The 27,733-nt window shown below is 39.0% G+C and overlaps 1 protein-coding gene across 1 annotated transcript in view; it reads right to left on the bottom strand.

Annotated features, from left to right (window-relative positions):
- Window positions 1-2,421: 2,421 nt before the first annotated feature.
- LOC143020131 (uncharacterized) overlaps window positions 2,422-27,733 on the bottom strand; it is a 36,883-nt gene continuing 11,571 nt past the window's right edge. The window contains exon 2 of the mRNA XM_076176287.1: window positions 2,422-3,722. Coding sequence (XP_076032402.1) covers window positions 2,810-3,118 — 309 coding nt within the window. The 5' untranslated portion in view covers window positions 3,119-3,722 and the 3' untranslated portion in view covers window positions 2,422-2,809. The remainder of the gene's footprint in view (window positions 3,723-27,733) is intronic.

The following is a 27,733-nucleotide window of genomic DNA, read 5'->3' as shown; positions in this document are numbered from 1 at the left end:
TGCTACATTAATTTGATTGTTCAGGGTACACTTAACACAAGGAATCCAAGTATCCCAAGTTACACTATGAGAACTTATTAGGGTTCTAAGACATATAATTATCTTTTTGTTTAACCTTTCTACTACCCCGTTACCTTTGGGATGATTCACGAGTATATTGACTTTCTTGATGTGGAATACATTACATAGATTTCCCAAGATTTTGTTATTAAATTTAGTCCCATTATCTGAAACTAAGGTATTAGGTGTAGTAAAATTACAGATTATCTGGTCATAGATTACGGAAGTAATAGTTTCAGCTTATTGATTATGGGTTGTAATATACAGAATCTTGAAAACTTGTCAAAAACTTGCTGTTGTGCAGGTCCCCATATGAACTTTGAGTCCTTTCTTAACAATGAACTTAGTGGATTAGCAATGTCAGCATAACTTTGAATGAATTTTCTATAATATCCTGTTAATCCCAAAAAGCTCCTAACCTTGTCTACATTGGTCGGAACTGGAAAATTCTTGACAGCGTCTACCTTTGAATTTACTGTACTAAGTCCGTGTCTGTCTATCTTATGTCCTAAGTAAATGACACTGTCTTGTAAGAACTTACATTTTTCAAGTTTTACTTTGAACCCTGCTTCTCCTAGTCTTGAGAATATCAAATCCAATTTCTTAAAGTGCTCCACTGCAGTCTGAGAAACTATTAAAATGTCATCTAGAAATACACTGGCAGTGTTTCCTAACAATCCATCTAGAATAGTATTCATTAATCTCATGTAAGTTAATGGACTATTACATAACCCAAATGGCATTCTCTTGAACTCATAATGTCCTGTTGTAGTAGAAAATGCTGTAAACTCTCTTGAATCTTCATGCAATTCTATTTGCCAACAAGCTGATTTGATATCTATAGTACTAAAATATCTATTCTCAGTTCCCAAACTTCTCAAAATGTCACCGATAATGGGTATAGGTAACCTATCACGAATGGTGTGCTTATTCAATTCCCTGTAATCAATAACTGGGCGCATAGTTCCATCAGACTTTGGTACTAAGGTGAAATACACGCTGAGTATTTCACCTGATAAAGAATACTGCCAATGTCACTGAACTAATAACAATGTAGGAATTTTGTCTAATATAAAACCAAAGGATTTTATTCAGCTGAGGGCTAGCCCAACGACGCCCAAGTAACTTGTGTTGATTTGTTGTCTTATGGCTCCTGCTGGCCTGCAACAAAAAGCTTCTTTTAGCCCAAGTGAAAATGCTCCAGCCTCGCGAGGCTTATTCGAAAAGTCCGAAATTTCTTTCCAAAGAACAAAAGATGGTTTTTCGTGATCGTTTTCCTTGTGGTTTGCCCAATTGTATCATCTTATTATGAAGCCCAATCATAAAGCCCAAAAAACTTGCACATCAAGACTTCAATGTCTTTTTTCGCTTCGAGTCTGTCCATTTACTAAGCCCATTCAAAAAAGCCCATAATCAATCTTCAGAGCCTATAAGGTCTTTGTAATGACCTTTTGACATCAACTTTGGCTCGTACGTCGGAAGCCTGTTGGAAAAAGCCCATGATTTTCTCCTCGAGGACCGTATGGTCTCTTCAATGACCTTTTGGCCCTTTTTCTTAGCCCGTTTGAAAAAGGCCGTAAGTTCTTCAGTGTCCATAAAGGTCTTGACAAAGACTTGTCGGGTGCCCGGGCCATGGCGTCGTGTTGAAGGGACTTTGAGTCTTTGTCCGCAAGAGTTCGGGGGAGCGCCAGTCACTGCATGGCTTGCCAAGCCATTCATCGAAGGGAACTTCTTCGGTGGCGTCTTATCCCCCAACTTCCTTCCTCTTCCGCGGGGCAAGACCACTCCTGAGCACAAGCTTCCTCACGACACAGATTGATAGTGTAACAAAGAATGACAGTAGAATAGTAGTAGTAGTATAAGTATCATTATATATGTATGAATTATTATTATTATTATTATTATTATTATTATTATTATTATTATTATTATTATTATTATTATTATTATTATTATTATTATTATTATTATTATTATTTTCATTATTATTATTATTATTATTATTATTATTATTATTATTATTATTATTATTATTATTATTATTATTATTATTATTATTATTATTATTATTATTATTATTATTATTATTATTATTATTATTATTATTACACAATGTAACACATGTTTTGTTTATTTGTATTTTTTCATGTTTATATATGTATTTCGTGTCACTGAATCCAAATATCACATTAGTTTTGACGTAACATCGATATTTCTTTATTCTTGATTTTATATTTTATTGTTATATACGCAACCTTTCTCTACAGTAGTTAATTGATTCAATCTACTTTAGCATTCTAAGGATAATTATACAACATCTAGTATTTTTTTCATAATATGAAGTGTATGTAAGAGCTACAATATTAGTAAGAACAAATTAAACAACACAACTTTGCACTGCAATTGTTTTGATGACTCTTCTAATGATTAGAAGTGCTTTGACGATCGAGATTTTCTAGAATGCATGCTTTCGTCTTTTCTGACTAGTGACCATATGTAATCTCCCATCATAGCAGTATTCCATCGTCCTTGATATCTTCTTTCCATAGTTGCGATATCCTGACGAAATCTCTCGCCATGCTCCTCACTGACAGCCCCCAAGTTTTCGGGGAAGAAATCTAGGTGAGAATGCAAGAAATGTATCTTCAGGGACATACGACAACCAAGTTTCCTGAAGTTCTCAATAAGCTTTGCCACTATTTGTTTATAATTAGGGTCCTTGTGATTTCCTAGGAATCCACGAACTACATCACGAAATGAACACCAAGCTTCTCTTGCAACTTTCGTCATCGCTCTTTCCAGTTTCCAGTTTCCGTTTTCGTTTCCGGTACACAGATGTCCTGCAGTCTTCTCCTAGTAGATTCCATTCTTTCATCCTTGATCTAAGAAGCTCAGCTCCTGACTTAGTAAGACCTAAGTCTCTGATTAAGTCATCTAGCTCACTCTGACTTGGAATATGAGGCTTCGAAGTCGTTCTTGGTGCGAAATCTTCGTCTCCCATTTCATGGCTGCTGCTACCTGCTGACCCTTCAGATGAAATTTCCATTGCATCTTCCATCTGGAAAGAAAGAAATAACTAAATATAGCAACTTCAACAAAGACGAATAGCATTAGTATTCCATATATCTTTAGGAAAGTGAATGTATATTAAGTACTTAATATTGAAGTTAATTAAAAGTAAAGAGAGTATGATAAAAATAAACTTGCATTTTCTGGTGGTTGTGGTACTGGTAAGCTATCATCATGTGGGACAGGTGCTCTAGATGATGGTATGTCTGGATACTGCAGAGCTTGTCTTTCTTTCACTTTCCTGTACTTCGTCACATCAATCATACAAAAGTAGCAGTCGTCGTGATGGTTCTTCGGCTTTCTCCATATTCTAGGAATGGCAAAAGGCATTGCCCTTCCTGTACCTCTCAGCCATCCTTCTAGAGTAGATCGGCAGCTTCCACATATCACATGAGGTGCCCATGGCTTGTCCTGGTCACCCATGGGCATTCCGAAATAGAGTCTGTACGCTATCCACACTTTAGCACCTCTCACGATCTTATGTAGTACTTGTATTTTCCCAATATAATAACCACACAAATAGCAAAATGTATCAGGAGAATTTTCACATCCTCTAGTAGCCATCTTAACAGGTAGATAGTTCAGTCATTGATCTGAAAGAGAAAATTAGATAAACATTTAGTAGCAGACCACATAACAATTCCAAAATATACATGGTAACATTGAAATTATATGTATTTCTATAACGGTCGATGATACAGAAAAAATAATTGCATGTTTGAAATCAGCAGGAAAAATGGATTAATAAAATCTAAAAAAAAAATACAGTAAACAAAACTTTTGAAAAAAAAACGTTACGTTGTGTTATTATTATTATTATTATTATTATTATTATTATTATTATTATTATTATTATTATTATTATTATTATTATTATTATTATTATTATTATTATTATTATTATTATTATTGTTGTTGTTGTTGTTGTTGTCATTGGTATTATTACTATCACACACAAGTGGACAAGATACAGGGATGACCCGTCATCCAGGAGGTGCCGAGATAAGAGGGAGGGAAGAGGGATAGGGGGGAGTGGAGTATGTAGTGGATGGAATGGGTGGGAGTGGTTTCTATGCCTTTGTCTTTTGGCTATCTCCCGTGTAAGGGGGAAAAAGCCTTTGGTATATGTATGTATGTATATACATATATGTATATGTATATATATATATATATATATATATATATATATATATGTACATATAAAGAAATATATATATATATATATATATATATATATATATATATATATATATATATATATATATATATATATATATATATATATATATATGGGTTTGGTACGATTGGTCTAACGACGATTGGTCTAATACCGATTGGTCCAAAGCCAATTGGTCTAATAGAACAATTCGTCTAAAACCGATTCGTCTAAAACCGATTCGTCCAATATACTATTTGGTGTAATGACGATTAGTCTAAAATTGATGTAAAGACAGTGATAGAAATACAAGAATTTAAATCAGAGACTTTTATTTAAGACACACATAAAAATATACTTTAGACACAATGATAGAGACTTTTATTTAGGACACACATAAAAATATACTTTAAAAATACAAAAAGGATATAAAAATTTAACTTAATAAGCAATATTATATACGTCTTGAATTATTTGGCATGGTTTGTCACTGGTTTCAATAGCTCTTTGTTTTATTTTATTACGGCACTTCACTACATCGATTCGACTGGCTTCCGCAGATCCACAAGTATGATCACTTTGTTTTGTTACAATGTGACAATTATCTTCACAGTGAGTTACGGCAGATCCTTTACATGATCTTGTTTCGCATCGCCAGTAAAATGTTTCTTTACCACTTGTCTTTCGAACCCTTTTTGAGCGCAATGTAAACAGATAACCATCTGCAGCAAGCTTTTCCTTTCCTCTTTCGGATAACACAATTTCACACACAGGAAACTCCATGCTAAGGGCTTAGGAGAATACTCCAAAATGCAAATACTCTAAAACAAAGTAAGAAAGAACTTCGACACAAACTATCTCTTAGTTAAATCGGCAGTTAGAATAAAGAAATTTTGCACAAAGTATCCTTTAGGTGAAGCGGTAGTTAGCTATGGTAGTTAGACGAATCGTATATTTGGTTTTAGACCAATTCGCTTTGGACCAATCTTAGTTAAATCGGTAGTTAGAATAAAGAAACTGCACAAACTATCCTTTAGGTGAAGCGGTTGGTTTTAGACCAATCGTGTTGTTGGACCAATCATACTATTGGACGAGATGGTTTTAGACCAATTCGCTTTGGACCAATTGGAATTAGACCAATCGTCGTTAGATCAATCGTCCGGGACCGATATATATATATATATATATATATATATATATATATATATATATATATATCTATATATATATATATATATATATATATATATATATATATATATATATGCAAAAATAATCACAATAACACGTGACTAAATAATATTGCAGAAACCACAGGGAAAATAAAGTCTGAATACTAAACGTTTTCGTCTATTACGACATCCTCAGAGTACAAGAGACACAGAACACAATATTTATACAGAAATAAGAAAACTAGGGAAGGTTATAGTCACATAAAAGTTCCGTACAATATACATACACACACATTCATATATATATATATATATATATGTGTGTGTCTCTATTACCTTCGCTGTCTGCCTCCTCTTCCTCCCTTCCGCCACCGCCTTCTTCGTTTCTTCCTTCTTCTCCTCCTCCATCTTCTCCTTCTTTTGCTCCCTTTCCTCCTCTTCTTCTTTCTCCTCCTTCTCCTCCACCTTCGTCTTTTGCTCCCTTTCCTCCTCTTCGTCCTCCCCTTCTTTCTTCTTCTCCTCCTCCTTCTTCTTTTGTTCCTTTTCTCCTCTTCTTCCTCCTTTTCCTCCTTTTCCTCTTCTTCCTCCTCCATCTCTTCCCTTTCCCTTCATCTCCCCTTTTTCCTCCTGTTTTCCCTGTTCTTTTTTTCCACTTCCCTCTCCTGGTTATCTTTCTCCGACTGTCCATCTTCTTTTACCTCCTCCTTGTCTCCCCTCCTCCTTTTCCCCCTCTTACAATTCCTCCTCCTCCTCCTCCTCCTCCTTTTATCCCTATTACAATTTACAATTCTTCTTCCTCCTCCTCCTCCTCCTCCTCCTCCTCCTCCTGTCCCCTTCCACCTCCTCCTCCCCCTTTTCCCCCTCTCATAGTTCCTCCTCCTATCTTTTCCCTCGGTCTTCCTCCTTGTCTCTCTCCTTCTCGTTATCTCCATCACCTCCCTTCTCTTCCTCTTTTGTCTTCTTTCTCTGAGAAGAAGAAGAGACGTACTTCGGCGGCGTCGCCGGCGGGATCGAACTCGAAGACCCAGTCATAGGTCTTGCCGAAGTCCACGAAAGCTTTACTTCACATGGGCTCCCCCGAAGTGTATAAGCTCGTGTATCGTTTCGAAGGGGACAGTCCAAGCTGGGCGTTGCGTTCGTTTCGCCAGCGCTTCTGTCCTCGGGGACAATGTCGTTGTGGAAAGTAGATGATGATCACCAGTGGGGATGAGTCTCTAACCGTAGAATTATAGGTGTCTCTGGTCCAAAGTGGCGTCGCTACAGTCCCCTATAACGAGGGTGGGGGGTGTTCTGAACTGATTTCAGTAGAGATAAGTCTCCGAACTTAAGATAATAGGTGACTTTGGTCGGTAAGGGTGTCAGTGAAGTCTCCTTAAAGCATTCGCTAACCACCACTAGTGTTTGGTTAGTGGCCTACAAGGGCGCTGAGGAACCCCAGTTGTGTGTGTGTAACCCTGTGGAAACCCCAGGGGCTGAGGAACCCCGGAAGAGGGGCTACTGAGCAGTCACTACAGGGACCGGAGGAGTTGTCGGGCCCTGCTGGCGGTCTGGTCGAAGTCATAATGCATGAGGTTGGTGTAGTCACAGAAGGGAAAGACCGGAGGACCATTCAACGTCCTTGGCTGGATGGATTATGACCCCAAGTCTGAGAGAGAGAGAGGGAGAGAGAGAGAGAGGAAAATAAGTGAGGAAATAGAGCAAAAAGAAAGAAAAAATGGGACACTTGCGGTAACCTTCCAACAGGCTCTGACATGTCTGGCAACCACACTTCGGAAACTTCGAACTGAAGAAGAAGAAAGAGGAGTTGCGGCAGGGGTTGTCTTGAGCGTTCGAAGAATTAATAAGTGTGTTTCCAGCCCCCGGCCTCAAGAAATGTGGTCCATCGGGAGACTGCAATGCCAGAAGGAGTTCCCGGGTTTCCGACCGTAATTCCGGAGGACAGGAATGCCAAAAGACGTCCTTATGTGTGGCCTAGCAGCGTAAGGCTAACATACACAAAGGTACATACAAACATAATCATATTTACATGCAGACATACATACATACATATGTGCATGCACATACCAGAAGGCTTATTCCCCCATACAAAGAGGTAGCCTAACCAAGGCACACACACACACCCTTCAACCATACCAACACCCACCCCACATCCATATGTATCTTAGCTTTTAGTGGATGAAGTGTCACCTCTACGGACTGCAAACTGCCTGCATGAAAAGCAATGCAGCAAGGCACAGCACCTTCACACCAGGGCCCGACAGCCGGGGCTGGTTTACCCACACAGCTTCATTTGCATGGCAATCCTCCCCCCTCGTCCACAGAAGCAATCACAGAGCCGTCAAAAAGAAATCTTCCTTGGCCTTTCTCACCCATTCATAACCACTCTCCATTCATACCTATCTCTTCCCCTCTCCTTTCCCTGCTCGGCAGACATACCCCTTGTACCCACGGCCCTATTTCACCCTATCCATCTCATTGTCGGTCTTCTCCTTAAGTCCATTCCATCCACCTCCGCCTTCCACACTCATTTTGTTAGTCTTTCTTCATTCTTTCCATATACCCTAGCCATCTCCGTATTCTTTGGTCAACCTTATCTACCAGCCGTCTTTCCACCCCCGCTCTCTGCCTCACCTCTTCATTTCTCTCTCTATACATCTTCGGAACTCCCACCACACTCCTTAAGATATTTCACCTTAAACACATTTTGATTCTTGTCTAAAAACCCACCATCCCGTTTCCAGTTAGTGAGAGAACCCTGTTATGGTAAAACCCTGTCACTTGCGACAAGCCTCTGTCTTTTTTTTTCCTAGGCCGATGTTGGGTCGCCTCCCCGCCTAGCCAGGACATTCGGGAACCGGTTCGGCAAGCACGCAGTGGGCCCGGGGAATCGAACACATGGCCACCTGCTTATGAGTTAAAGAACTGTATTTGCTGGACTACCCGACTCATCCTTGAAATCCAAGTCTCTGCCCCATCCAGTGTCGTGGGAACATAAGAACATAAGAATGAAGGAGACTGCAAGAGACCATAAGGCCTACACTAGGCAGCTCCGTATCCATCACCACCTGTCATCCCCATGGTGGGAAGAGTCGCCTTCCATTTGTACAGACTTCTCTTGGCGTTTCCCCCAGATACCTGCATGCCTTCTGCCACTTACGAGATCTTCGGCAGAGCGCTCAGAATCTTCGAAGTCTGCTGCTTGGCAGGCCCTCTTCGACAAAGAAATTTGGAGTCTGCCGCTCACGAGGTGGTTTCCTTCGTCAAAGAATCTTGGGAGTTCGCCGCTGACGAAGTGTACTTCGGCAAAGCGTCCGAGACGTTCAAAGTGTGCTGTTAGATCGCGTGGGCAAAGAGCAACTGGATGAATGAGGCACCAAACCCAAGAGGTTACATGTTGGGAACATCTTGCTAGGGTTTCTCTCGCGTAATGTATAAGTGCATATACAGAAATTTATATGTATGTATGTATAGGTCACCAGAAGAAAAAAAACCTAGTGAACTAAAGGTTTATCCATTTACACACACACACACACACACACACACACACACACACACACACACACACACACACACACACACACACACACACACACACACACACACACACACGCACACATCCCCTGAAAGAACTTAAAACTAACCGAGGAAAAAAAAAGATTATGCAGATCTCATAGTCTACACTGGTGGGTCACAACGCGTAGACCATAATGAACTCCCCCAGTGGACCAGAGTCTCGCAGTGTGATCCACTGGCGTAAACCTGGTAAGAGTTATTGGATGCAACACGACTATTTGAGTCAAATTCAGTCTCCTGAAGTTAATGAACAGCAGTGTATAAGTATGGGGGAACTTGAGAAAATACATTGAGCACCCGTTGTTATCGCACAACCAGAAAATAGAAAAAAATAAATAGATGAATAAATTAATAAGATTAGAAAAAAAAAATATATATATATATATATATATATATATATATATATATATATATATATATATTTGTGTGTGTGTGTGTGTGTGTGTGTGTGTGTGTGTGTGTGTGTGTGTGTGTGTGTGTGTGTGTGTATGCAGAAATCACTTGAGCGCGTGACCGAGCGCTTTCGTATATAGGATAGACGAAAGCGCTCGGTCTCCTTTCTGTTATTTTCCTATTGTTTTTTCTGCATATATATATATATATATATATATATATATATATATATATATATATATATATATATATATGACATAATTTTCTTTACTTTTCAAATGCATGAAAATTATATAGAAATTGATGGCCATCCCGCATTGAATATAATCCTTGTCATCTTGTGTATTTATATGCATATATAGATTTGTCAATTTTAATGTAATCTGACTTTTAGATACGGTTACGCTAGTCAACGGAATGGTTGGATTGCAACGAATGACATTGAATTTCGTTCAAGGTTGGAGTGTGAAGCTACAGTTACGCTCCAACCTTGGACGAAATGCAATTGAATCTTTGGAATCCAACCATTCCGTTGACTAATGTAACTGTACCTTTAGACAAAATAACATGATAAAGAATACTGCCAATGTCACTGAACTAATAACAATGTAGGAATTTTGTCTAATATAAAACCAAAGGATTTTATTCAGCTGAGGGCTAGCCCAACGACGCCCAAGTAACTTCTGTCGATTTGTTGTCTTATGGCTCCTGCTGGCCTGCAACTAAAAGCTTCTTTTAGCCCAAGTGAAAATGCTCCAGCCTCGCGAGGCTTATTCGAAAAGTCCGAAATTTCTTTCCAAAGAACAAAAGATCGTTTTTCGTGATCGTTTTCCTTGTGGTTTGCCCAATTATATCAACTTATTATGAAGCCCAATCATAAAGACCAAAAAACTTGCACATCTAGACTTCAATGTCTTTTTTCGCACCGAGTCTGTCCATTTACTAAGCCCATTCAAAAAAGCCCATAATCAATCTTCAGAGCCTATAAGGTCTTTGTAATGACCTTTTGACATCAACTTTGGCTCGTACGTCGGAAGCCTGTTGGAAAAAGCCCATGATTTTCTCCTCGAGGACCGTATGGTCTCTTCAATGACCTTTTGGCCCTTTTTCTTAGCCCATTTAAAAAAGGCCGTAAGTTCTTCAATGTCCATAAAGGTCTTGACAAAGACTTGTCGGGTGCCCGGGCCATGGCGTGGTCTTGAAGGGACTTTGAGTCTTTGTCCGCAAGAGTTCGGGGGAGCGCCAGTCACTGCATGGCTTGCCAAGCCATTCTTCGAAGGGACGTTCTTCGGTGGCGTCTTATCCCCAGGAGGGAGAGCTTTCTTCTGAGCCCAAAAGTAAAAATCTTCTTCCCCCAACTTCCTTCCTCTTGCGCGGGGCAAGACCACTCGTGGGCACAAGCTTCCTCACGACACAGATTGATAGTGTAACAAAGAATGACAGTAGAATAGTAGTAGTAGTATAAGTATCATTATATATGTATGAATTATTATTATTATTATTATTATTATTATTATCATTATTAGTATTGTTATTGTTGTTGTTGTTGTCATTGGTATTTTTACTACCACACACAAGTGGACAAGATACAGGGATGACCCGTCATCCATGAGGTGCCAAAATAAGAGGGAGGGAAGAGGGTAGGGGGGAGTGGAGTATGTAGGGGATGGAATGGGTGGGAGTGGTTTCTATGCCTTTTTTTTTGGCTACCTCCCGTGTAACTGTACCTATATATGCATATATAGATTTGTCAATTTTAATGTAATTCACTGGTCAACAATTTTTTTAAAGTTGTCTGCTTCTTACATAAGATGAGCTAATGCCTATGTATTTTACTGTCCTGAATCCAAATATCACATTCAAAAATTAGTATTGGCGATAGGTTTAAAGATACCAGGCATGTAACATTTTGAGTATTTTATTATAACGTACAATAAAGGGAAAGGCATAAAAACACTCCCACCCATTTCATCCCTAAGTACACTCCACACCCCTCCCACCCTCCCTCTCATCTGAGCACCTCCTGGATGATGGGTCATCCCTGCACCTTGCCCACCGCCCTGGGTCAGAAGCAGTGTCGCAAGACACAGCATATCCACAGCAAGGCCGCTTCATTTCATCGGCGACCCCCCCTCTCCGTCCCCCCTTGCATATAAGGAGAGGACGGGGAGAAATCCCTTCGGGCTGCGTCCAAATTTACTCACACATACTACCCCACCACCCCACCCCCCCGCCCATTCCTCCTCATGCAATCACAACATCATCCATATACAACCATTCTCCACTCACATCTGTCTTCCGTCCTCTCCCTTCCTTCCTCAACAGACATTCCCCTCTTCCCCAAAGCCCCCTTCGCCCCATCCATCCACCTCATCCTAGGACGTCCCCTCATGTTCACTTCCTCCACATCTGCCTTCCATACCTCTTTTACTAGTCTTTCTTCACTCATTCATTCCATGTGTCCAAACCATCCTAATATTCTTTCATCAACCCTATCTCCCAGCTCCTTTTTCACCCCTGTTCTCCTCACCTCCTCATTTCTCACTCTATCCAGCCTAGTAACCCCCACCATACTTCTCAGACACCTCATCTCAAACACATTCAAACTCCTTCTCTCTTCTTCTCTTATGCTCCACGTTTCTGCCACATACAGTGCTGTTGGCACAATCACTCCTACATACAGTCTCCTCTTCGCATCCATTCCTAAATATCTATTCCTCATTACACTCTTTAATCCACCAAGGCATTTACTCGCTTCTCTCAATCTACATTCTACCTCCACCTTCACTCCACCTTTTCCTGCTACACTTGCACCCAAGTATCTAAAACTATCCACTACTCCAGTCGCTCTCCCTTAATATTCACTTCCAGTCTACTGCCACTTTCACCCCTTGTACATCTCATCACCTTACTTTTACCCACATTTATCTTTAGCTTTCTTCTATCACATACTCTCCCAAACTCTGCCACCAGCTTCCTCAATCCCTCCTCCGATCCTGCCACAAGCGCAGTGTCGTCCGCAAACAACAGCTGGCTCACCTTCCACTTTTCTCTATTTTCTTTAACCATCTCCAATCCCTGACCCACTACCCTAGCATTCACCCCTCGCACCACCCCATCCATGTATAAGTTGAACAGCCAGGGCGACATAACGCATCCTTGACGAAGTCCCACCTTTACTTCAAACCACTCACTCTCTCCATTTCTAATCCTGACACAAGCTCTACTACTCTCATAAAAACTCTTGACAGCCCCTAAAAGCTTTCCTCCTATCCCATAAATCTGCATAACCTCCCACAGTGCCTTTCTGTCTACCCTACATAAGCCTTTTCCAGATCCATAAAAGCCCAAAAAACATCCTTCCCCTTTCCTATAGCTTTCTCACATATCTGTCTTACCACAAAGATCTGATCTACACAACCTCTACCTGTTCTAAATCCACACTGTTCCTCACCAATTACTCCCTCTGTTCCTCTCCTAATCCTCTCAATCAAGATCCTCCCATAAGCCTTCCCTACTACACTTAACAGACTAATCCCTTTGAAACTACTACATTCACACTTGTCCCCTTTTCCCTTGTAAAGAGGAACTATACAGGCACTTCTCCAGTCCTCCGGTACTCTACCCTCTCTCCAGCAAACATTAAATATTTTTTCCAAAACATCTTTTTATTACTTTCAAAATTTTCTGTCATACTCCTACCCCATTTCACATCTGCTCTCCTCTTTGCCTCCTTTACCTTTTGCTTTACTTCTCTTTTCTTTTCTTTGTACGTCGCATATGACTCCCCCGTCCTCTTTTGTAACCAATCTGTGAATGCTCGCTTCTTCTCTTCTACAACCTTCTTTGTTTCCTCATCCCACCATTCACTACCCTTTCTTCTATTTCCTCCTGTCCTTCTTGTTCCACACACCATCCTTGCACACTTTAAGACTCCCTCCTTGAACCATCCCCATTCCTCCTCCACCCCCATCTCTGCTCCATCCTTTACTCCCTCCCACTCCTCCTTCAGCTTCTTTTCGTACTCCTTCTCCTTTTCCTTTTCATTCAAGGAGTTCACTCTAAGAACCTCCCTACCTTTTGTCCCTTTCCTCCTTCTCCATGTATCCTCCACTCTCAGCTTACCTTCCACCAAAAAATTATCTGATATTCCCCCACCCTCTCCCCTTAGCACATGTACATCCTTAACTCTTCCTATCATAATCCTATTTACCACTACATAATCCATTAGCGCTCTATCTACCACCCTTCCCTCCACCACCCTCTCCCATGTGTACTTATGCTTGACTTTCTTCCGAAACACTGTATTTGCTATCATCAACTCTCTTTCTAGACACATTTCCACCATCAACTCTCCACTACGATTCTTTCCTGGAACTCCACACTTCCCAACCACTCCATCGATTGGACCATTTCCCACCCTAGCATTAAGGTCTCCCAGTACTATTACATTGACATTTCTTCCTGAACCCTCTATGCACTCATTTAAATCTATCCAAAAGGCCTCCCTTTCTTCCACGCTCTTCTCACTGCCAGGCCCATATGCACTTACAAAGACCCACATCTCCTTTCCCAGTTTCACCTTCATCCACATTATCCTTGAGGAAACCTCCTTCCACTCCACTACCTGTTTACCTATCTCCTCACTAGAATAGCCACCCTTCCCTCCCTCGCCCTCTCTTCACTCCTGATAACCTCCCACTTACACTCCCAAACTTACACTCACCCTTCCCTTTCAACTTAGTTTCACTCAAAGCCAACACATCCATCTTTCTTCTCACAAACATACTACCTATCTCTTCCCTTTTACTCTCATCTGTACCACATCCACGCACATTAAAAGACCCAAACCTTAGGGTGCTGGCCCGAGTCCCTCCAGCACCCCTTATGCCTTCACTTTTCTTTTTAGGATATATGCCCCGTGGGGCTACAGGGAGAAGGAAAAATTAAAATAGGTGAACTCGTGAGTTTCTCTTTCAACTTGTCAAAAGCTTGCTGTTGTGCAGGTCCCCATATGAACTTTGAGTCCTGTCTTAACAATGAACTTAGTGGATTAGCAATGTCAGCATAACTTTGAATGAATTTTCTATAATATCTTGTTAATCCCAAAAAGCTCCTAACCTTGTCTACATTGGTCGGAACTGGAAAATTCTTGACAGCGTCAACCTTTGAATTTACTGTACTAAGTCCGTGTCTGTCTATCTTATGTCCTAAGTAAATGACACTGTCTTGCAAGAACTTACATTTTTCAAGTTTTACTTTTAACCCTGCTTCTCCTAGTCTTAAGAATATCAAATCCAATTTTTTAAAGTACTCCACGGCAGTCTGAGAAACTATTAAAATGTCATCTAGAAATACACTGGCAGTGTTTCCTAACAATCCATCTAGAATAGTATTCATTAATCTCATGTAAGTTAATGGACTATTACATAACCCAAATGGCATTCTCTTGAACTCATAATGTCCTGTTGTAGTAGAAAATGCTGTAAACTCTCTTGAATCTTCATGCAATTCTATTTGCCAAAAAGCTGATTTGATATCTATAGTACTAAAATATCTATTCTCAGTTCCCAAACTTCTCAAAATGTCACCGATAATGGGTAATGGTAACCTATCACGAATGGTGTGCTTATTCAATTCCCTGTAATCAATAACTGGGCGCATAGTTCCATCAGACTTTGGTACTAAGGTGAAATACACGCTGAGTATTTCACCTGATAAAGAATACTGCCAATGTCACTGAACTAATAACAATGTAGGAATTTTGTCTAATATAAAACCAAAGGATTTTATTCAGCTGAGGGCTAGCCCAACGACGCCCAAGTAACTTGTGTCGATTTGTTGTCTTATGGCTCCTGCTGGCCTGCAACTAAGAGCTTCTTTTAGCCCAAGTGAAAATGCTCCAGCCTCGCGAGGCTTATTCGAAAAGTCCGAAATTTCTTTCCAAAGAACAAAAGATCGTTTTTCGTGATCGTTTTCCTTGTGGTTTGCCCAATTATATCATCTTATTATGAAGCCCAATCATAAAGACCAAAAAACTTGCACATCAAGACTTCAATGTCTTTTTTCGCACCGAGTCTGTCCATTTACTAAGCCCATTCATAAAAGCCCATAATCAATCTTCAGAGCCTATAAGGTCTTTGTAATGACCTTTTGACATCAACTTTGGCTCGTACGTCGGAAGCCTGTTGGAAAAAGCCCATGATTTTCTCCTGGAGGACCGTATGGTCTCTTCAGTGACCTTTTGTCCCTTTTTCTTAGCCCGTTTGAAAAAGGCCGTAAGTTCTTCAATGTCCATAAAGGTCTTGACAAAGACTTGTCGGGTGCCCGGGCCATGGCGTCGTGTTGAAGGGACTTTGAGTCTTTGTCCGCAAGAGTTCGGGGGAGCGCCAGTCACTGCATGGCTTGCCAAGCCATTCATCGAAGGGACGTTCTTCGGTGGCGTCTTATCCCCCAACTTCCTTCCTCTCCCGCGGGGCAAGACCACTCCTGAGCACAAGCTTCCTCACGACACAGTTTGATAGTGTAACAATGACAGTAGAATAGTAGTAGTAGTATAAGTATCATTATATATGTATGAATTATTATCATTATTATTATTATTATTATTATTATTATTATTGTTATTATTATTATTATTATTATTATTATTATTATTATTATTATTATTATTATTATTATTATTATTATCATAATTATTATTATTATTGTTGTTGTTGTTGGATTTGTTGTTGTTGTTGTTGTTGTTGTCATTGGTATTATTACTATCACACACAAGTGGACAAGATACAGGGATGACCCGTCATCCAGGAGGTGCCGAGATAAGAGGGAGGGAAGAGGGTAGGGGGGAGTGGAGTATGTAGTAGATGGAATAATGGGTGGGAGTGGTTTCTATGCCTTTGTCTTTTGGCAATCTCCCGTGTAAGAGGGAAAAAGCCTTTGGTATATATGTATGTATATATATATATATATATATATATATATATATATATATATATGTATGTATGTATGTATATACATATGAATATATATATATATATATATATATATATATATATATATATATATATATATGTGTGTGTGTGTGTGTGTGTGCAAAAATAATCACAGTAACACGTGACTAAATAATATTGCAGAAACCACAGGGAAAATAAAGTCGGAATACTAAACGTTTTCGTCTATTACATCCTCATAGTACAAGAAAGAGACATAGAACACAATATTTATACAGAAATAAGAAAACTAGGGAAGGTTATAGTCTCATAAAAGTTCCGTACAATATACATACACACACATTCATATACAAATGGAACTAATAATAGTCATAATAAAACAATAAAACAGGAAATACAATGTAGCAAAACCATGTGGCCGAAACGTCCACAGGACATCTAGCACAATTAGGAGCCATGATAATGCTTTACTATCCTATTAATTATGAAATTATCCAGTTTAAATAAACCTAAACTCAAGTTGATATTGTTATCAAAATTGTTTTTTATAAAACTGGATTCAATGATGTTCCTTTCTAAAACAGAATTACAAACAACAATTTTTCTAGCATTGTCCCAGTCAATATTATGGTTAGTGTCCCTTACATGGACAAAAACCCCCACTAGACATTTGGCCCGTCCTTATACTATATCTGTGTTGATTCATCCTAACATTTAATTCTTTACCAGTTTGGCCAATGTAACAGAAGCTACAGTGTTTACAAGGAATCCTATAGATACATCCTACAATGGCTTCTGCAATATACATACATACATATATATATATATATATATATATATATATATATATATATATATATATATATATATATATATATATATATATATATATATATATAGGTATGTATGCATGTATGTATGTATGTATGTAAGTATATACGTGTGCGTATCCCAAGCCCGGCTGCTAAAGGAAGAGGGTTGCCCCGACAGGCCCAGCTAGCTAGCTAGCCGGCGGTTTCAAAATTCTTTTGTTCGTGAAACTCCACGACGACCAGCAACCTCGGAATCCAGACGACACTTTGGTAAACGAAGTCGGAAGCGTAGAGGAAATTGTCACAAGACGCTCCACAAACTAAGACTTTCAATGATCAACATCGCAACATATAGAGACAAGGAAGAAGAAATCTTGGAGATGATGAAGGAAGGAAAGATGGAGTTCATAGGGATGGCAGAGACCAGACGCTGGGGAAAAGATGGAGGAAGAGACCTTGGGGGAGGGTATACCTTGTTGTAGTGTGGAAGAGAAGAGAGAGGGAGAAGGCACGGGGGTAGATATGATAGTGAGACCAAGACTGGCACAGTATATTCGAGAGGTGAGGTTGATCACTGGTGGGTCACAACGCGTGGACCATAATGAACTCCCCCAGTGGACCATAATGAACTCCCCCAGTGGACCAGAGTCTCGCAGTGTGATCCACAGACGTAAACCTGGTAAGAGTTATGGTATGGAACACGACTAATTAGAGTCAAATTCAGTCTCCTGAGGTTAATGAACAGCAGTGTATAAGTATGGGGGAACTTGAGAAAACACATTGAGCACCCGTTGTTATCGCACAACTAGAAAATAGAAATAAATAAATAGATGAATAAATTAATAAGGTTAGAATGAAATTAAATATATACATATATACATATATATATGTGTATATATATATATATATATATATATATATATATATATATATGCAGAAATCACTTGAGCGCGTGACCGAGCGCTTTCGTATATAGGATAGACGAAAGCGCTCGGTCTCCTTTCTGTTATTTTCCTATTATATTTTCTCCATATATGTATATATTATATATATATATATATATATATATATATATATATATATATATATATATATGTTGACTATATTGTGACAAATAAAATTGAAGGTGAAAGAAGTTGACGAGGAGAAATGGGAGAATTTAACGCCTTAACGTTTCGACCCGCAGGGTCTTGATCACAAAGCTAACAACTCAAACGTAACCGGATATTTTATACACGGACGGGTTATCTTATGGGACGCTTCGGAGAGCTTGTTATTTTATCTGCGTATTCTTTTATTATTAATAAGCTTGTGGCTTTTGCTAAACATATAGACCTTCTGTATGGTTAATGTTGTTATTAGTGTTGATATATGCTGCCTTAATTGTCTTCCTTAGTTTCTTGGATGATCCTTTATTTAATACGGTTGTGTTGTTCCAGTCTGGAAGGTGACCATGTTTATCCACATGTAAGATGTCCTATGGGCTTTAACGTCATTTTTATGTTTATTTATCCTTTTAGTAAGTCCGCGACCAGATTCACCAAAATATGAAGAGGGACAGCTTTTACACGGGATTTTATCAACAACGCTGTTTTCGTTAGTGGGATTATTGTCGCTACGTGTTACCAAATGTCCTAGTTTGCTACCTGACGTCCTGGCTATTTTGATGCCCGCTTTTAGGAGAAAAGTGTCTAGGTATGAATTAACATTAGAGTTTGGTACTGTGATATATCTGGTTTCATGATTACATTTATTATCATTCTTTTTTTTATTTTCATCTTTACTTTTGTTAATTATTTCTTTGGCTTTCTTTTTCAACCTACATAAGAGACCTTTTGGATATTTGAGTTTGATGAAAGTCTCAGTAATATGTTGTAATTCAGGATCTAGAAATTCTTTACTGTATTTACTGCATTATAATACCTGTTTTAGTTCTGTCATCATGTCCTGAGTAGAAGTGTATATAGTCTTCTTTATTGGTGGGTTTCCGGTATACTGAAATTTTCAGATTTTTATCTATTCTATGGACAATTGTGTCTAAGAAAGGTAATTTTCCGTTATTTTCATTTTCTGCAGTAAATTGTATATTTTCATTTACACTGTTTAATCTCCTGAGTTTGTTATTAGTGTCTGTATCCTTAGGTACAATTACGAGTATGTCATCAACATACCGAAACCATTTACTATTCCTACTTATTATAGTCATGTATTCTTCTGTTTCGAGTATTTCCATGTATAAATTTGCTTACACTGCAGAAAGGGGACTACCCATGGCGAGGCCAGAATGTTGTCTGTATTCAATATTATCAAAAGTGAAAGCGCCAAATCCTACACAAAGAGAAATTAATTCGAGGTAATCTTTTTTGGGTACGGGTAGATCTTCATTTTTCAAATTATTTACTATTCGTTCAACAGCATTTAGAGCGCCTTTTATTGATACTCGAGTATACAAAGAGGTGACATCGTAGCTGGCTAGTTTCTTGTTATTGAAATCTAAAACTTTTAATCTGTTAATTAGATCCGACGAATTTCGTAGATGTGCATCACTGATAGTTCCTAAAGTATTGGATAAAGGTTTAGCTAAACATTTGGCTAACTTATGAGGTGCACTATTGATTCCTGACGTAATGGGGCGCATAGGAATTCCTGTTTTGTGGATCTTAGGCAGGCCGTGCATTCTTGGTGGTATGGGTGCTTCTTCAAGTAAGTTTAATAGTTTTTTCCCTTGCTCTGATTTCTTTAATATTTTTCTCGCTTTTGTTGTGAATTTTTGGCCTTCATTTTTTGCGTAACCATTATGTTTTTTCTCGTAAGTTTCACTGTCACTGAGTAAATCTAACATTTTATTATTGTAGTCTTGTTGGTTCATTACTATTATGCCTCCTCCTTTGTCTGCACTTGTGATTATAATATTTTTGTCTTTATTTAGGCAAATTAAATCATTGAGAAATCTTTTTGGAATAACACATTTGTTCTTGTTTGCTAAGGCTTGATAGCATGTGGTAATACCTTGAATAAAACCTTTGTCTACATCATCCATTTTCCATATATAGTTTTTGTTTAGATATTCACTAAATTTCTTTTTGTGAATTCCGACATCAAATTTCATACCTAACGATAGTGCTTGAGTTTCTGTATCTGAGAGTTGTCTGTCTGAAAGGTTCGTTACTAATTCTGGATTACTCGCATTGTTCCAATCACTATTTTCACATAACTGTTTTAATTTTCGCTCTAATTTCTTACAGTGTTCTTCTCTGTGTCTCTTCTCTAATTAACAGATTAAAAGTTTTAGATTTCAATAACAAGAAACTAGCCAGCTACGATGCCACCTCTTTGTATACTCGAGTATCAATAAAAGGCGCTCTAAATGCTGTTGAACGAATAGTAAATAATTTGAAAAATGAAGATCTACCCGTACCCAAAAAAGATTACCTCGAATTAATTTCTCTTTGTGTAGGATTTGGCGCTTTCACTTTTGATAATATTGAATACAGACAACATTCTGGCCTCGCCATGGGTAGTCCCCTTTCTGCAGTGTAAGCAAATTTATACATGGAAATACTCGAAACAGAAGAATACATGACTATAATAAGTAGGAATAGTAAATGGTTTCGGTATGTTGATGACATACTCGTAATTGTACCTAAGGATACAGACACTAATAACAAACTCAGGAGATTAAACAGTGTAAATGAAAATATACAATTTACTGCAGAAAATGAAAATAACGGAAAATTACCTTTCTTAGACACAATTGTCCATAGAATAGATAAAAATCTGAAAATTTCAGTATACCGGAAACCCACCAATAAAGAAGACTATATACACTTCTACTCAGGACATGATGACAGAACTAAAACAGGTATTATAATGCAGTAAATACAGTAAAGAATTTCTAGATCCTGAATTACAACATATTACTGAGACTTTCATCAAACTCAAATATCCAAAAGGTCTCTTATGTAGGTTGAAAAAGAAAGCCAAAGAAATAATTAACAAAAGTAAAGATGAAAATAAAAAAAAGAATGATAATAAATGTAATCATGAAACCAGATATATCACAGTACCAAACTCTAATGTTAATTCATACCTAGACACTTTTCTCCTAAAAGCGGGCATCAAAATAGCCAGGACGTCAGGTAGCAAACTAGGACATTTGGTAACACGTAGCGACAATAATCCCACTAACGAAAACAGCGTTGTTGATAAAATCCCGTGTAAAAGCTGTCCCTCTTCATATTTTGGTGAATCTGGTCGCGGACTTACTAAAAGGATAAATAAACATAAAAATGACTTGAAACCCCTTAGGACATCTAACTCCATAATAATACATGTGGATAAATATGGTCACCTTCCAGACTGGAACAACACAACCGTATTAAGTAAAGGATCATCCAAGAAACTAAGGAAGACAATTAAGGCAGCATATATCAACACTAATAACAACATTGACCATAGAGAAGGATTTATATGTTTAGCAAAAGCCACAAGCTTATTAATAATAAAAGAATACGCAGATTAAATAACAAGCTCTCCGAAGCGTCCCATAAGATGACCCGTCCGGGTATAAAATATCCGGTTACGTTTGAGTTTTTATCTTTGTGATGAAGACCCTGCGGGTCGAAACGTTAAGGCGTAAAATTCTCCCATTTCTCCTCGTCAACTTCTTTCACCTTCAATATATATATATATATATATATATATATATATATATATATATATATATATATATATATATATATATATATTATTTTGATGTAATCTGACAAGTGAAAATTGACTCGTTCGCTCCTAGATCAATTTCTTTGAGGTCAATAAAAATAATCTGGCGTTAGAAACCAGAACGAAATTAGAATTGAGAACCACAGGAATTGGTAGGGAAAGTTGCAGCATCAATCGCCCTCAACCGCAAGCCTTCAAGTCTGAAGCGGCAAATCACGGAATCACCTTTTTTTTTTTTTTTTTTTTTTGCTCATGCAAAATGATTATATACAGATACAAAGTTTACTTTTAGATACGGTTACGCTAGTCAACGGAATGGTAGGATCCCAACAGATTACATTGAATTTCGTTCAAGGTTGGAGTGTGAAGTTACGCTCCGACCTTGGACGAAGTCCAATTGAATATTTTGAACCGAACCATTCCGTTGACTAATGTAACTGTACCTTTAGACAAAATAACATGATAAAGAATACTGCCAATGTCACTGAACTAATAACAATGTAGGAATTTGGTCTAATATAAAACCAAAGGATTTTATTCAGCTGAGGGCTTGCCCAACGACGCCCAAGTAACTTGTGTCGATTTGTTGTCTTATGGCTCCTGCTGGCCTGCAACTAAAAGCTTCTTTTAGCCCAAGTGAAAATGCTCCAGCCTCGCGAGGCTTATTCGAAAAGCCCGAAATTTCTTTCCAAAGAACAAAAGATCGTTTTTCGTGATCGTTTTCCTTGTGGTTTGCCCAATTATATCATCTTATTATGAAGCCCAATCATAAAGCCCAAAAAACTTGCATATCAAGACTTCAATGTCTTTTTTCGCACCGAGTCTGTCCATTTCTAAGCCCATTCAAAAAAGCCCATAATTAATCTTCAGAGCCTATAAGGTCTTTGTAATGACCTTTTGACATCAACTTTGGCTCGTACGTCGGAAGCCTGTTGGAAAAAGCCCATGATTTTCTCCTCGAGGACCGTATGGTCTCTTCAATGACCCTTTGGCCCTTTTTCTTAGCCCGTTTGAAAAAGGCCGTAGGTTCTTCAATGTCCATAAAGGTCTTGACAAAGACTTGTCGGGTGCCCGGGCCATGGCGTCGTGTTGAAGGGACTTTGAGTCTTTGTCCGCAAGAGTTCGGGGGAGCGCCAGTCACTGCATGGCTTGCCAAGCCATTCATCGAAGGGAACTTCTTCGGTGGCGTCTTATCCCCCAACTTCCTTCCTCTTCCGCGGGGCAAGACCACTCCTGAGCACAAGCTTCCTCACGACACAGATTGATAGTGTAACAAAGAATGACAGTAGAATAGTAGTAGTAGTATAAGTATCATTATATATGTATGAATTATTATCATTATTATTATTATTATTATTGTTATTATTATTATTATTATTATTATTATTATTTTCATTATTATTATTAATATTATTATTATTATTATTATTATTATTATTATTATTATTATTATTATTATTATTATTATTATTATTATTATTATCATAATTATTATTATTATTGTTGTTGTTGTTGGATTTGTTGTTGTTGTTGTTGTTGTTGTTGTCATTGGTATTATTACTATCACACACAAGTGGACAAGATACAGGGATGACCCGTCATCCAGGAGGTGCCGAGATAAGAGGGAGGGAAGAGGGTAGGGGGGAGTGGAGTATGTAGTGGATGGAATAATGGGTGGGAGTGGTTTCTATGCCTTTGTCTTTTGGCAATCTCCCGTGTAAGAGGGAAAAAGCCTTTGGTATATATGTATGTATATATATATATATATATATATATATATATATATATATATATATATATATATATATATATATATATATATATATATATATATATATATATATATATATATATGTGTGTGTGTGTGTGTGTGTGTGTGTGTGTGTGTGTGTGTGTGTGTGTGTGTGTGCGTGTACATATATATATATATATATATATATATATATATATATATGTGTGTGTGTGTGTGTGTGTGTGTGTGTGTGTGTGTGTGTGTGTGTGTGTGTGTGTGTGCAAAAATAATCACAATAACACGTGACTAAATAATATTGCAGAAACCACAGGGAAAATAAAGTCGGAATACTAAACGTTTTCGTCTATTACATCTTCATAGTACAAGAAAGAGACATAGAACACAATATTTATACAGAAATAAGAAAACTAGGGTAGATTATAGTCACATAAAAGTTCCGTACAATATACATACACACACATTCATATACAAATGAAACTAATGATAGTCGTAATAAAACAATAAAACAGGAAATACAATGGAGCAAAACCATGTGGCCGAAACGTCCACAGGACATCTGGCACAATTAGGAGCCATGATACTGCTTTACTATCCTATCATTTATGAAATTATCCAGTTTAGATAAACCTAAACTCAAGTTGATATTGTTATCAAAATTGTTTTTTATAAAACTGGATTCAATGATGTTCCTTTCTAAAACAGAATTACAAACAACAATTTTGTTAACATTGTCCCAGTCAATATTGTGGTTAGTGTCCCTTACATGGACAAAAACCCCACAAGACATTTGGCCCATCCTTATACTATATCTGTGTTGATTCATCCTAACATTTAATTCTTTACCAGTTTGGCCAATGTAACAGGAGCTACAGTGTTTACAAGGAATCCTATAGATGCATCCTACAATGGTTTCTGCAATATATATATATATATATATATATATATATATATATATATATATATATATATATATATATATATATATATATATATATATATATATAGGTATGATAAAGGAAGAGGGTTGCCCCGACAGGCCCAGCTAGCTAGCCGGCGGTGTCAAAATTCTTTTGTTCGTGAAACTCCACGACGACCACTAGCCTCGGAATCCAGACGGCACTTTGGTAAACGAAGTCGGAAGCGTAAAGGAAATTGGCACAAGACGCTCCACAAAGTAAGACTTTCAATGATCAACATCGCAGCATACAGAGACAAGGAAGAAGAAATCTTGGAGATGATGAAGGAAAGAAAGATGGAGTTCATAGGGATGGCAGAGACAAGACGCTGGGGAAAAGATGGAGGAAGAGACCTTGTGGGAGGGTATACCTTGTTGTAGTGTGGAAGAGAAGAGAGAGGGAGAAGGCACGGGGTAGCTATGATAGTGAGACCAAGACTCTCACAGTATATTTGAGAGGTGAGATTGATCAATTATAGACTAATGAAATGTATAATATGGATGAACGGAAGAAAGTACAACATATATCAAGTGTATGCGCCTCAACAGGGATGTCCTGAAGAGGGTAAAGAACAACTCTTGGATTATTTTGAAGAAGAATACGAGATCCTAGATGGCGATATAGGACTTTCGATTGGTGATTTTAATGCAAGGATTGGGAGAGAAACGGAAGGAATAGAAAATATAGTGACACATGGAGAAGAGACAATAAACTCAGAGGGAGAAAGAATTATACTGTAGACTACTGCATGAGAAATGGCTTGAAAATAATTAATAGATTTTATCAACATACAGTAAAGAGGAACACAAATTCATCAGATATAGATGGAACGACAGACTGGACAATTTTAGAATAAAACATTTATAGTTCGGACAGAAGAATATCTACCAATGTAAAGGTTACCAGGAGTGAATCTAGATTCAGACCACAGACTACGATTGGCTGATCTTAAGATTGGTAAGGTAACACCACCACAACAAAGAAGAAAAAGGAAATATAAGAAGATCATGAGAGGCTCTCTATGTTTGAAACGGAAGGTTTACATTCAATATATACCGACAGTGATAATCTACGGATGTGAGACTTGGAAACTGACGAAGGCGATGGAGATAAGGCTAAGGAATGCACAGAGGAGAATGGAGAAATCAATGATGGGAATAACATTGAAAGACGTGAGAGAGAAGACTGAAATGCAAAATATTGTGGAGGCGATAAAAGAGAGGAATTGGAACTGGATAGGTAAGTCAGCGCGAATGACTGATGAGCGATGGAGCAAGTGTGTTACTAAGTGGACGCCGCGAGATGGGAAGCGTGGAAGAGGGAAACCAGACAGGAGGGATGAGATAGAGAAGTTTGCAGGAGTGACGTGGTAGAGGTTGGCGCAGTCGTGTGAATCATTGAATGCTATGAAAGAGGTCTTTGTCCAGCAGTGGACTCAGGATGACTGATTCGTTGCATATATAATTATTCATATGAGTGAGTTACATCAAATTGATATAGCATAGCCAATAGGAGGCCGTTTCACCATGGTCTTGGATGACGTGTTGGACTCGTGATCAAGAGCTATTTCCCTCCCGGTGTGTGTGTGTGTGTGTGTGTGTGTGTGTGTGTGTGTGTGTGTGTGTGTGTGTGTGTGTGTGTGTGTGTGTGTGTGTGTGTGTGTGTGTGTGTGTGTGTGTGTGTGTGTGTGTGTGGAAGAAGGGGCGTACTTCGGCGGCGTCGCCGGCGGGATCGAACCCGAAGACCCAGTCATAGGTCTTGCCGAAGTCCACGAAAGCTTTACTTCACATGGGCTCCCCCGAAGTGTATAAGCTCGTGTATCGTTTCGAGGGGGACAGTCCAAGCTGGGCGTTGCGTTCGTTTCGCCAGCGCTTCTGTCCTCGGGGACAGTGTCGTTGTAGAAAGTAGATGATGATCACCAGTGGGGATGAGTCTCTAACCGTAGAATTATAGGTGTCTCTGGTCCGTAGTGGCGTCGCTACAGTCCCCTATAACGGGGGGTTGTTCTGAACTGATTTAAGTGGATATGAGTCTCCGAACTTAAGATAATAGGTGACTTTGGTCGGTAAGGGTGTCAGTGAAGTCTCCTTAAAGCATTCGCTAACCACCACTAGTGTTTGGTGAGTGGCCTACAAGGGCGCTGAGGAACCCCAGTTGTGTGTGTGTAACCCTGTGGAAAGCCCAGGGGCTGAGGAACCCCGGAAGAGGGGTTCCTGAGCAGTCACTACAGGGATCGGAGGAGTTGTCGGGCCCTGCTGGCGGTCTGGTCGAAGTCATAATTCATGAGGTTGATGTTGTCACAGAAGGGAAAGACCGGAGGACCATTCAACGTCCTTGGACTACACCAACCTCATGCATTATGACTTTGACCAGACCGCCAGCAGGGCCCGACAACTCCTCCGGTCCCTGTAGTGACTGCTCAGGAACCCCTCTTCCGGGGTTCCTCAGCCCCTGGGGGGTTTCCACAGGGTTACACACACACAACTGGGGTTCCTCAGCGCCCTTGTAGGCCACTAACCAAACACTAGTGGTGGTTAGCGAATGCTTTAAGGAGACTTCACTGACACCCTTACCGACCAAAGTCACCTATTATCTTAAGTTCGGAGACTCATCTCTACTGAAATCAGTTCAGAAGCCCCCCCCCCCTCGTTATAGGGGACTGTAGCGACGCCACTTTGGACCAGAGACACCTATAATTCTACGGTTAGAGACTCATCCCCACTGATCATCATCTACTTTCTACAACGACACTGTCCCCAAGGACAGAAGCGCTGGCGAAACGAACGCAACGCCCAGCTTGGACTGTCCCCTTCGAAACGATACACGAGCTTATACACTTCGGGGGAGCCCATGTGAAGTAAAGCTTTCGTGAACTTTGGCAAGACCTATGACTGGGTCTTCGGGTTCGATCCCGCCGGCGACGTCACCGAAGTACGTCTCTTCTTCTCAGAGAAAGAAGACAAACGAGGAAGAGAAGGGAGATCGGTGAAATGGCAAATGAACTTCAATATCTCTAAGTGTAGCGTGTTAAACGTAGGGCTACACAACCCCGAAAATAGATACAACTTAGATAACACGTTTTTAGAAAAATCTGAGTGCGAGAGGGACTTGGGA

This window comes from Oratosquilla oratoria, chromosome 39, assembly GCF_046742065.1.
Source record: "Oratosquilla oratoria isolate Oo_2021 chromosome 39, ASM4674206v1, whole genome shotgun sequence".
Classification (NCBI taxonomy): Eukaryota; Metazoa; Arthropoda; class Malacostraca; order Stomatopoda; family Squillidae; genus Oratosquilla; species Oratosquilla oratoria.
This window is presented reverse-complemented; position numbering and strand designations above follow the sequence as displayed.